Here is a 13,586-nt window from a genome sequence, read left to right on the forward strand (position 1 = left end):
GCGCACAAAGCGTCCTCTATAAATAAGGCTTAAAAGGGGAAACGATTGGACGTCTACATTAAAAATCTAACCAAAATACTAGGTAAATAAAATAATGAGTAATTTTATTTTTGTAATACAATTTTTCAAACAACTGTGAACGCTTTGAAATTAAATGCTAATAATAATTTTAAATGGTGATTTAATTTAGGACTACATGTAACATATCTCCTATATTGGATGATTCAATTTGTTATGCATGTTGTAGTTGATAATTTTTGATTTTTTTGTCCAAAGAACCGTAGAGTTCGAAGTTGTTTTTTAGATTGTGAAGAATTTTTTAAAGCATAATAATTTATTCAAGTTGAATAAGTAGTCTCAAAATTATAAACGTTGGTCGAAAAAGATATGTTTCGTAGCAACGTTATCTACAAAATATATATGAAGAATATATTGTCATAGTTGCCCTTTCGGGATATATAGCGGGTTTCTTGTGGCTTATTATGTACCTACCTACACTACACGTCATATAAATTATATTAAATCAGAGATTTTTTATAATTTTTGCAATATTGATGATGCCTTTAGGTTTTGTTTTAGAAATAAATAGTGTCAAGAGTAGAAATTATATAAAAATAATAGAAATTGACATTCAAGATTTCCTTATTTCTATTTCCTGATTTCTATATAAATATTTGTTTTGTCCTCTTCAATATGAACATACCTGTCTGAAATACTTACGTTATTCGTCGCATAAGTTAGTGATTAATTATATTGGTAAGCACCTAAACAATTAACAATAATATTTTGTTATACCTATGAAATATATTTTATAGATACTTTATAATAGACGAATGAATTTGTATTTTTACCACAAGTTAGAAGCCTCGCAATACATGAGGAGCATTTACAGATTTTCATACCTCAACCTTCACTGATACTATCATAGATATACAAAGATTTTAGAATAACTTAACGCTCTGCACCTACACATATTGCACTGACTATGTAAACTTGGGGTAAACCTACTGATGACAACCCTGTTGGATCTAACTATACTCAGATACGAACTTACGTTTATATTGAGTACTTCCCAACTACAAGAACTTAACAAAGTTTGATGTGATATTGGTCTCAAATCACAGTGAGTTAACGTTTAATTGATAAACCTACGTGACTACTAGCATATAGGTATATTATTGTAACTGTAGTATAATGTGGATCAAAAATATATTTTGATTAAGAAAAATCGTTAATAATCAAAGTGAAATTTATATAGTAGCAGGCTTTACTACTTACCGAACTAACGAAATATTACAATTGGACTTTTAAAGTGTCGAACTACTTTAGAAAATGTCATTTTATTTTCTGCTCTTCCATTTAATGTCCAACCTTAAAATTCTATTTAATATTGTTTATGTTTATTTTTCTTTTCACTCCATAAGTACGTACAAAAAAATTTTTGATCTACCATTTGAAAAAATTTACTTCTAAAAATTATAAACGTATAGTTTTTTTTTACTAGAACATATTTTTCCCTTAATATCCGACCAGGTAGGTTTGATCATACTCATTTTTTAGATCCTTAATGAATCCAGGGACAGAAGTCCCAGAAAAATTAATTTAGCGGTTTTCCATAAGCCACTAATTGTAAATTAAATTAAATAATCCTTTTTTCTTTCTAACGTCGGCTTAAAATAGAGCGAACTTTTGTAAATCAAACACACATAAAATAATAATGGTTACCGGGATTCTCACCCACTGGTGATTTAAATCCAATATTTGGAACCAAAGTAAATCATGAATATTACCGGGAATTTTTTTGTCAAGTTGTACGCTTTAATGCAATCCGAAAAAAACTAATATTAAAACACTTAACAGTTACAAAGGTAAAATTAGTTTTCGGTACATCTGAAAACGAAATATAAAATAGGTATTAATTATGTTATTATTATTATATTTTTTCTTCCTTCATTTTAATATAATAAAAGTTACACTTATTGCACAATACACGTATTAAGTAAATGTACATGCACCGCGTGACGTAATGTATAATTTTTACGCTGTTACATAATTTGTTAAATGGAGGGTTGGAGAGCTGGCATAGTTCCAGATCGCTCACGAGCGGACGCTTTTATCTCCGCATGTATTCACAACCAATACTCTTGCAAAAATTAGTTTCCCTTCATGCCGCATGTGCTGGCGACGAGCCAATGAGATATAGGTCTTTCAACAAATATGCCATTCAGTTGTCACTAACATATAAATAGCTACGTGCCCATAAAATGCTTTGAAATCTTCATGTGTTGAACATGTACAATACGTATTGTCTTTTAGACTTAGTATGGAGATAAGCACCAGTTTATTTGGTTCATAAGTTTTGAACTCATCACAAATGTTTTAATTAATTGTTAATGACCCGTATTTTTACTCACAGAGTACATCTAGATCATAGACTAGACAGTATAAGAGAAAATTATCATTATATTTAATTATTTTTTGTCGTCAGCATTATAAATAAAACAACAATCAGTTTCAATGTGTATTTGATTTAAAAAGAAAAATAATGTAATAAAATATCACTTATACAATTTTGACAATGAAATAATTTTTTGTTAAACTACTGTATAGCCTCCAAGTCGCCCTTCATGACGGGAGCTGCATCAGATTTAAGGTATCCCTGTAAAAAAAAGTACTGCTATAATTTTTGTAATTAAAAATAATACATATACATAAAAACCTATTTTTGTTAAGAGAACGAAAGAAATGTCATACAACTTAATATGTACCTAATAATATGCATAATATTACTAAAGATAACTTTTAATACATAATTCTTTTCCCACAAACTTATTTTTCATTAAAAAATATTAATAAATAATCTTTCTTCATCACATTTTGAGCAGTATTGTAGTTTTGTTTAAAATTAAATAAGGTATACTAAGTTTTTTTACACCATCCAGCGCCATCTATATATGTAGGATCAACATGACATCTGTATCAATTAATGTGTTATTGAAACAGTTATTGTTACGACTTAAATAGAATTTAGTTACAATATCTTATAGAGCATGTTATATAATTAATAAGTCACGATTTTTTTATCAGTATTGTTACCTCCTGTGTAAGGTGATATGGCGGATACCTGGCCGCCATCTTGTCCGGGTGACATCTTAAACGGTGCGAGCGAAGCGTGGAGGCGTATGAGAAACGTTCGTCGCACCACTTACAGCTGAGCGGCTTGTCCCCGGTGTGTGTGTGCATGTGCACCTGTATATACAAAACATATAGCGATAAAAAGTTACTGTACACATGTATTCGAAATTTCATAAACATCAATAATAATACTACCACAAATACAATCGAAAAATAGTTTTTTTTTGGTACATATATGAAGACTGATTCAAATGTCATGTATATTTTTATTTAATTATTATTTACATGAAAACAAAAGAATGAATTCCCCATCAACCCCAAGGCTTATCGAGTATTCTTTTGAGATTTGATCTATGTAAGGGCGGTGAAGGTGAAAACTAAAAAAAACAAATTTCTTTTAGTAGGGTCGCATTCTGTTTGGCTATAAAATTTCCAATCAATCTAATCTAGATTTTTATCGTCACTACTTACACTAGAAATTAAAATTATATATATTTTTTTAATTCTTACATATTACATTTTTTCTCTTACAAGGGCGTATTATTAATAAGAGTTTTGCGCTGTCGATGGAACAAGTATCTAATGTGATCCACAGTCTACCTTCAAGGTCTGCCGTCTCTTGAAGGCTTTGTTGCAGTAGGAGCAGACATGTTGACATTTGTCCTCATGCACTAGAAGATGTTTCCTCAACGTCCTGCGACTGTTCAGTACTCTGTTACAAACGTGACACGCGTACGAGGTGTCTTCGTGAGTGTCCATGTGGGTCTTCAGATTGGAGTACGTCTTGAACCTGGTCATTGATATTTTTATATAGAGATTATCATTATATATGAAATAAGCGGACTATGAGGGTAGATATAAAAATATATTTTCTGGTAATTAACATGTTAAAAGGTTTTTTTGTTAGAAAATATTCAGTTGGTTGGGAAACGTGGAGCTGACAATGTTTTGTCGTAAATTTTACTTAGTAGGATAAGCTCTACTTCATGGCGTGCAGCCTGCTGAATATTTTTTTAAACTATGCTCACTTCTTATATATATTAGATGAAGACATATGCATGTATATATACTATATAGCATCGTATATACTCACGACTTGTAACACTTGATGCATGTGAAGGGTTTATCCTCGCTGTGTATGGCCGTGTGTTGTCTCAGTTCCCCGCCGGTACCACACGCGTACCCACACAGGTCACACACGTAGCTCTTGATCTTGTCGTGGACTATACGCTTGTGAGACGCACACGAAGACCGGGTTGTGAACCTGTGTGATGATGAAATGGTCATTAAACATTATTATTCATTACATTAAGGAGTTGGACTATAGGGCTATGGAGTTAAGCAATTATATTGTGTTCTTTAATCATATGGAACAGACAAAACTGGACTGTTATTTGATAAGATCTTTTTTTTTACACTATTACCAAATTATGGATATCCATAGAATACAGTATATAGTATCTATAGAATACAGGTTTGTGTCGTTAAAGAAAATCTATATGAAATAAATGACATTGGTATGCTAGCAAAGTTTATATTGAACTATTAGTTTAAATAAAATGATAATATACTAGTAATAATAATTTTATAAAAATAAATTGCAAAATTATTAAGTATTGTCAATAAACAAGGAAGTATTTTTTTGTTACCTACGTCCTAACTGTGAATAGAAAAATTATCACATACAAAGTTTTAGTTAAATGTACACTACTTCAAGGGAAATGGTAAGAAAATGACGTAAATATAAGTCAAGTTCAACTGTTTCGTAAATACAAAAATGTATTTTCTATTATAATTAAAACCAAACTATGTCTAAATCCTTCCGTACTTACTTTAAGAAACATATATCACAACGGTATATTTTTCTTTCTTCTATCGGTATGTGAGATTTCGCATGGGATTTCAAAAGTTCCTTTGAATTAAAGAATTTATCACAAGAATTACAATTAAACTTCCTCTCTGACTTTGGTATGTGTCTTAATTTATGTTTGGCCATCGCAGCTTCAGACTTTGATATTCTTGGACATTTATCACAACTGAAATAGGAAAGAAAAAATAATCCTAATTGACCACTTGAACAGTAACATCAATACTGAAAATTTAAAAAAAAAATGTTAATAGTTTAAAAAAAAAACTGCTTAAAATATAAATCTTTACACATCCCATTTTCTTATTATTTATTTCAATTATATTTACATATTTATTTATTCTTTATTGCCATAACATGAACAAATTGTATCAAAGCTAGAATCAATCTCATACCACTAGTCAACTTTACTAGTGGTGCAAAAAATAAATTTGTAACATAAGTATAAGGAATAACAAAACATTCATACCATATAACATCAGGATTCTTATGATCCTGTATATGTTTGTACAATACTGATTTGGACCTAAGACTAACTCCACAGACACATCTGACCTCCGGCTTGATCCTGTGAATTCGTTCGCAGTGAGCCTTCAGTGTATACCAACTTGTGCACTCTCTTTCACATAACAAACATGTAAACCTGAAAATATTAAATATATATTATTATTTAACATATAAATGTTAATAGAGAATAATTCTTTTTAATAAACATCATAATTATTCAAGCAATGTTAATGTTGTTCTTTTAAATAGTAATTTAGATTCCATTATGTAGTTTTTAAATAATAAAATCCGCGTAGTAAATCCGAATAACACTAGTTTCATTTAAAAGAATACTCGCGAAAATCTTAGATCTCATAATTTAGATTCCATCGGTCCAAAGATTCTGAAGCTCCAAACTCAGTAAGATAGAATTGTAGCTCTGAGTTTGTCATTAAATCAGTTAGTATACATTTATAGTCAAGTTATTTCGTGAAAATGTAAAATAAAAAAAATATACGGGTACACTAATTAGCTATGTTTATCACAAAAATATTTAACACTGAACACAGGTACGCTATTAGTAATCAAGGCTCGATTCGATTTCCTTTAGAAAAGTAAATTTCAGCTGTATTATTTACAGAAATATTTATGGCTATGTTTACAGAAATTTTGTTTAAAATAAAGTTTTAAATTTTCATATTGAAGCAATAACAATAATTTTTTTACTCACTTAACAAAATCATTGACATTATAATTGGAGTACTTCTCATTCTGTTTTTCTGTTCCTATATCCATTTTCCTATATTTCCTCGCTTCCTCTTTATGGTCGGACACATGTCTGTATAAAGCTATCTTCGATGTTATAACAAATCCACATATACAATACAAGTATGGCCTGGTTTTATGTATAGTATAATAATGACACCACAAAGCAGTCCAAGTCTTCATACAATTCTCACATTCTTCACATTTTAATCTAAAATATTTTATTATATATTTAAGGAATTATATTAATAATAAAGTAATAATAATATATGTTTAAAATAGCATCACAGCTCTTATTTAAGGAATTTTAATAAATTAAATACACATATCGTAAAACGGTTCCTCCAAATTGGTGGATTACCAATTTGCTAGAATACCAATGTAACAAACAATTGGTAGAGTACCTGTTACGTACGCGCTACATAGTATAAAATAAATGAACATCGCCGGGGCAACATTGTTGTATAGATAAGATATCATATAACAAGTGACGCCGCTGACTCCGCGGAACGAACACCAAGCCGTGTGAACCAGAAGATCCTGATACCACACAAGCAATGGAATGGCATTGCTATCCTAACATCGGCAATCATGTAGTCTTAGGTATAGGTTATAAGTTTTAATATGTAATTTTTATTATAATATATACATAAGTATGCTTCGTAGTTTTCCTGGAACCTCTGGTTGCCACCTTATATAATTTACCAATAAATACCTACCAAACCTAAAATACAATTTCAATAGGGCAATATATTCAAACTAAAATTCGAAATTTCACCAGTTTTCTTTTTCAAAGGAAAATCTGGTCAGGACTAAAATAAGAAAATTATTTTCTTATATTAATTTAATCTCTTGTCTAGTTACAATAACAAAAACTCATATATATATATTATGAGTGGAAAAAATCAAATACTTTTTCTTCGCTGTTTAATATATAGGCAACACTTAATTAATATATCATTACAACTTCCTCTGAAAGGGTATGACACTGCAATAGACTAATTCCTGTTGATAACTCTCACAGATTTCAGAGACAAATATACAATTAAGGTACTTTGATACACTTTTACACATTAGAAATATGACAATCAGGTATAATTCAAAAAACTATTTTCTTAATTTAAAAAAATTACTTTCCTTATACCTACTTGACAAAATCTTTTATAGTGAGGTGTCTTTTTTTTAAAACGTTCTTGAATATGTTGGCCTCTTCCTCTGTTAATATTTTATTTTTCTTTTCATCCTTAGCCTCCTTCAGCGTTGCCAGTGCTACATCACTCAAATCACTGCCAACATCACTATCATACTTATCATTATTTAATTCATCACAATTCATTTCAACTAATAATTCATTACTGTTTAGTTCACCTAAAAATTATAATGTATCAATACCACAGAGGAATATAGTATTTCTTGATTAAATATTTAGGTTTAACTTACTTGTCAATTCGTCAGTTTGTAATTCATCTTTAACCTGAAATATTATTTATATTTTTTTAAATAAATCCCCAATATTTGTTATTGATATTTAAAAATTATACAATTTAGTTTAATAGCCTAATTTAAAAATGATAACACATTAATTTAGTACTTTAAGTATGCTATGATTAATGCAAGATGAGAAATTCAAATATATAATTCAATTATCGATTTTTTTCTAAAAATTTGATCACAAACACACTTTATTCAACTGTTGGCATACATTTTGTTTATTTTTTTTTACAGGAGTTTCTTTTCTTTTACTTTTATACTAATAGTTAACTTACTTCGGATTTAATCTCAGGTAAGGTGTATGAGTAATTGTCAATCCTTTGTTCAAGTTTTATTAGAGGTTCATTACATACATTATCTAAAACCATTCTTTTTAAAGTTTCCTGTACTTTCAAACACTCCACAACAAAAAGTTGGAAAGATGTAACTTTTTCTTCACAGTTTATACAAACTTTAGATGGTAAATCATCATTATTATTAATCTGGGAAATAATAATAATTGTAAATATTTCATTTTCATCAATAAAACAATTTTACAGACATACAGACATTTTTTTATAATTGTGATCTTAAATCACATTGTGATGTATGTCTCAACAGTTGCAAGAGAAAACAATTTTGACACACAATTTTAAATATATTCTCTTTTCACTTTCAGAACAGAAGATAGATGAATATTGTCCAGTAAACATTAAAATATATATGAATATAAATAAAACATTTAAAAATATGTCATAAAATAGATTAAATTGTTTCAGAGGTTTAAATATTATTCATGGTTATAATGTAATAGTACCAAAAAGCACATATAATTTTACACATTAAATTCATAGCAAGTTTACAGAAAAGCAAAAAAAATTATATGTATTATATTTTATGCTTTTAGATAGTTTATTAAATACTTACTGATATTTCTATGTATCCTAGAACCATTTTAAGAACATTATGATTGGCGGTATCTAACAAATCTTTGGAAAACTCGTTTTTCCTGGCACATAATCGACACAAGTCTTTAATATTAAAAGCCATTTTATTTATCTACCTCTTTGATTATTTATTTAAAACATTATTTTGCTGTTAACTTGATTCTTAATTTTAAGCAACACATAATAATTACGTCTCGTAAACAAATTAGTTTTATAGGAAAATATAAAAGAAAACAATACAACACTTTACAATTCAGAGGATTTTTTTAGTTATTTAGTACCACAGAGCATATAGTAAGATTTTAATGGCGTCTGTCATCGCATCCTAAAATATAATTAATATAATTTAATATGGTAATAAAAAGCAATGGAAAAAATTATATATTATAAAATTTAAATGTATGTAATCAACGAAGTATTTATATATTACCAAACGGGAATTATCTATATCATACGAAATTAACAATTTCTACACGTAATAGTTGTTACTTTTTACTCTTTATAATCTATATTTCGTGGCTTCTCATAATGTTGCTTAAAGTGTAACGTAAATAATTTTCATATAAACTATAACAAAGCTCACAAAATAATTGTTGCAACGAATATAATACATTTATAAGGTACTGTAGATATATATTGAAATGAAGTTCAAGAAAATAAAATTAAAAGAATGTAGAATAAGGTGTTTAATATGCTAAAGCATAAAAATTCATCCCTGTGAGTTCGAAATCAGAAAAAATGAAGAAAAAGAATTTAATAGTTAGCGACTACGAAAAAGAGATTCAATCTCATCTGGTTAATCCTGTAAGCCCAGGATTATTTTTTAAGATGACCAAACTAGATGAGGATAGTGGATACCAAACATCATATACTCCAAATTCTTTTGAAGATTCTGAAATATTTGAAGAGAATTTAAACCCTACTATAAGCAATGACAATATTTTATTTACTGGACAATTTATAAAGTTATCGAGTCAAGTTACTAACAACAGATCTACACTGCTCACGCCAAATAAAAATGGTCGAGAAACTCCACAGAAAAGAAGAGGTACCAAACGACTATTTCCAGGAGCTTCAGAAGTTACAGACCTTGGATATGTCTCTACTCAAACTCCTACGAGTTTGCTATCAGGCGGCCTACATAGACTGAAAGTAAATGATTCAAATAGAATTCATTCTAGTTATTCACCAAGTAATTTCGTCAACAGGGATGATAATATTCTAAATGACAATTTACTTAAATCGTTTCCAACAACACCTATAAAAAAATCATGTAGGAGTAATTGTAAAATTAACAACCACTTACATCAGAATGGACTGGTGAGACACCCTGCTTCTGAAATACATTCAATTTATTGCGAACAACGAGCTTTGCAACCGGTCCTGAAAACCCACCCAAAGAATTGTGCTTGGATTAAAAAGTATCCATATGAAAAACATCAAAAACTTGACATCATAAAACTTTTATACAATGATGGTAATTACTTCCCTGTTTTAAAGAAGATATTTGGTTACTTGTCATGTGAAGATTTATACCAGGTGACTTTAGTGAGCTCCGTGTGGCAAAAAGCTTGGGTTGATGTGAATTACAAACATTTTAAAGATCCAGAGTATAAGAAATATATAAGATCCTTAAGGGAAAACCAGGAAAACAATATCGAAATAGGCAAAGAGGTAATACATAAAACCTCAATCAATCATGGGTCCAAAAACCCAATGATATGTGAAGTAAGCCCACCAAGAACTCCAAGGAGTATCCGTTTTGAAGTATTCACAAAAGTAGGTGCTACTGTATTTTGACATTTCTTTTCTTTCTATCTTTTGTATCTCCACACATAAATCTAAAATTCTACAGGCAGCTGCAATGGATTCAAGAAACCAGTTATGTTGTATACGATGTCAGTATCCAGCAAAAATTACCGAGAACAATTCAGGAGAAAAGTTGGTTGAGTGCACAAGCTCGACCTGCGGCTATCAATTCTGTGGGCTGTGTAAGTACGGCCCACATCCAGGTAAGAGCTGTAATACATATTATGATTTAGAAAAACCCAGTCCACCCAAAAGAAAGAAGAGCACCTTTACCATAGGCTCCAAGAAAAGCAAAAAGAATCTAAGGAGATTAGTTAATAATTTCTGTTAATTTTTAATGCCAGTGATTTAATTTAGGATAATGTTTTTTTGCATTCCATATCCAAAGATATGATGATTTTTGAAATCATTTCATAAGGTTAACACGAATTAATCTTGAGTTATAATGTGGGGTATCCCAGGGTTGTTGTGCCATTTTTTTTTTCCTTACTAATATTCTTTAACATCAAAAATGCAAGAAATACCACCTGTCAAATGTATTAGCGTTTTAACTTTTGAATAATGTTTTTCATAAAATGCAACCAATAAGGAAATGTGCAGTTTAAAGAGAGAAAAATATAATTTAAATTTTTACATATAAAAATTCTCGAATTGTGAATTGAATAACTGTCAACAGAAGAAAGTGTTAAGAAACTGCACAGTTTTTATATTTATTGAATCTAAAAAAATCATTGTTGTAGTGTGCCTTACTCAATAAGTGTCTTATTCTATGGAATAGATGAATGTAACAGACTGATTATTATTGCCATAAACAATAACTTAAGGTAATGCATTTATTTTAAGTCTCTTCATGTCTAGTGTATAGGTTTATTCATCATTTTAATCTCAAAATTTAATATGTGTCACTTTTTAATTAACCCCATGCAGTACAAATAGATAGAATCCGAGACTGTGATACTTTGGCTAACATTACAAACATTGTTTTAATAGTTTCTTAAACAGTTGAAAAACATCACTTGTGTATATTATACTATGTTAAGTTATTTTTGATACTCTACAGAACAATTGTATAAAATTATTTAGTTATAAATAAGTATGAGAACATTTTAAAACTGATGTAACATTCGAAAGAAATATTAAATTTTTATTTTACAATTTACAATGAACATTTTGTTAATACATATCAGTTTATCAAATTTAATCACAATTTTTAGTCTCTCTATATTAAGTTTGTAATATTTGTTGAACATGGTCATATGTTAGCTGTATCAATTTCATTCTCCTTTTGCAAATTGGCAAGCCATATGTTTAAATACTCCTTTAATTTTAAATATTTCTAGTCTGTTTATAATAGAATAAAATTTGAATCCATGTGTCATTTTATAACTGCTTTATGTTTTAAATGTGACTCAAAATACTAACCCCGTATTGGCTGTTCAAGAATTAAGAAACCTGTCATGACATTTTGTCCCAAATTACTAATGAGAAATCTTGTTCCTCGGAAACCTGTTTTTTTTTTATGAACAGCAATACCCGGCCATGGCACTGTGATTACAGCCTGTATTCACATAAAATTATATCTTCATTTTAATATACTGTAAAATGTTTCAATCAATTTTAATAATAAATTTTTCCTTCAATTACTTTAAATGCTCAATAGGATCACTTTTTTTTTTAATTCTCCATGACAATTAAACTGGTTTGGGACCAAAACCTTATTGTATTGTATGTAAATAATTAATTGATAAATTGTAAACATTTTTTTTTTTTAAGAAACAAAGTCATTTTAATGTATGTTTATAAATTAATATTTGTGTAGTCATTACTTTATTCTAATGATTCTTTATTTAAATCAATGACCCCTGTGTATTTTGGATACAGAAGCGCTGGGCAATTTTAGCATTGCATTATAAGTTTATATATAATAATCTCAGTGAGGAAAATCTATTTTAATGTAGATATGTGTCATTGTACATATTTTCGTATCCCAGTACTCTATTATAATCGATAAAGATTCTTGTAAGTTACTTATAGTATATTATACTTATTTATTTAGTAGTAACAAAAGAGTACTTCAAACAAAAGGGTACTTCAAAAAGGTATTGATTCAGATTCATCCAATTAAAAATTACTGGTTATTCGATTGATGCCTTTTTCATTGTTGGTCTTTAATAAAAACTTGTTACCAATTTCACTGAACCTGAACTCACTGCGCGAAATTCAAAATCAATAAAATAGCATTTCATATTTAATCTATATTTCAAAATTAATTTATATGGTAACATCTAAAATTAATGCAATAATTAAAATGTGAAACATAAAACAACAAGTACAGACGTATGTAGTAGCCATGAATAAATAATAAATTATTTAATTGAACTTTGTGAAATTTCTAATGAAGATGAAAATCACAATATGTATTTAATTCTTTAGAAAAAAATTACCAGTAAATAATCTTATATATATGTTATTTTATCAGTTTTGACCGTACACTTGTTACTAATGTCAGTAGCTACCTCACATCTGTCGTGCTATTATTGCCTGGTGTTTTTTGATTTCTCGTTGGGTCGTTCTTCGTACTGCTAAATACTAACCAAGGACTCTCAGAGGGACTGTATTTTGTCTACCTCATTTGCATTTAATTAATGTTATCCTTGGTCGTAGGTAAGATATTTTAGTTTAATCTCATTCAGTTGCCGATACAAGCTTATTTCATAAAATATTTTGGCACAGATGCAAAAATAATTTTATTTTTTTATTACAATACGTACATGATATGAAATAAGTTTGCTATGTGACAAATGTAATTTTTAATCACAGACGATGTCTTTTAATTTTTTTTTTTATATATATAATTATTTAAATAATGTTTAATTCAAGAAATGAGTTTGCCAGGTTAGGTTAAAATTTTATTTTTTAATGATTTCACAATAATACTGAAATTATTTGAAGGATTTTTTTTTTTCACAACAATTGTATGCATTTGTTTTGATTGTATGATGATAATGTATATGACATAGTATTAATTAAAATTAGTGAACGAATGCTTAAAAAGCTCTCTTTTTTTTACTTTTTATAAAAATAAAATGTGGAAAATTACGATTTGT

General features: G+C 28.7%; 2 protein-coding genes across 2 annotated transcripts; one reads left to right on the forward strand and one right to left on the reverse strand.

Moving 5' to 3' along the window:
• Positions 1-2,508: 2,508 nt before the first annotated feature.
• On the reverse strand, positions 2,509-8,938 carry LOC116779185 (oocyte zinc finger protein XlCOF6-like). Its single transcript, XM_061529868.1, has 11 exons — positions 8,651-8,938; positions 8,020-8,226; positions 7,694-7,727; positions 7,402-7,621; positions 6,219-6,464; positions 5,472-5,645; positions 4,968-5,171; positions 4,229-4,399; positions 3,736-3,925; positions 3,097-3,249; positions 2,509-2,659 (listed from the first exon to the last, which is right to left on the reverse strand). Exons 1-11 carry the CDS (start codon positions 8,771-8,773, stop codon positions 2,600-2,602), a joined length of 1,782 nt encoding a protein of 593 aa, XP_061385852.1. The 5' UTR covers positions 8,774-8,938; the 3' UTR covers positions 2,509-2,599.
• A 268-nt stretch (positions 8,939-9,206) lies between these two features.
• LOC116779184 (uncharacterized) lies at positions 9,207-13,578 on the forward strand. Its single transcript, XM_032673380.2, has 2 exons — positions 9,207-10,449; positions 10,526-13,578. Exons 1-2 carry the CDS (start codon positions 9,409-9,411, stop codon positions 10,808-10,810), a joined length of 1,326 nt encoding a protein of 441 aa, XP_032529271.2. The 5' UTR covers positions 9,207-9,408; the 3' UTR covers positions 10,811-13,578.
• The last annotated feature ends 8 nt before the right edge of the window (positions 13,579-13,586 follow it).

This window comes from Danaus plexippus, chromosome 6, assembly GCF_018135715.1.
Source record: "Danaus plexippus chromosome 6, MEX_DaPlex, whole genome shotgun sequence".
NCBI lineage: Eukaryota > Metazoa > Arthropoda > Insecta > Lepidoptera > Nymphalidae > Danaus > Danaus plexippus.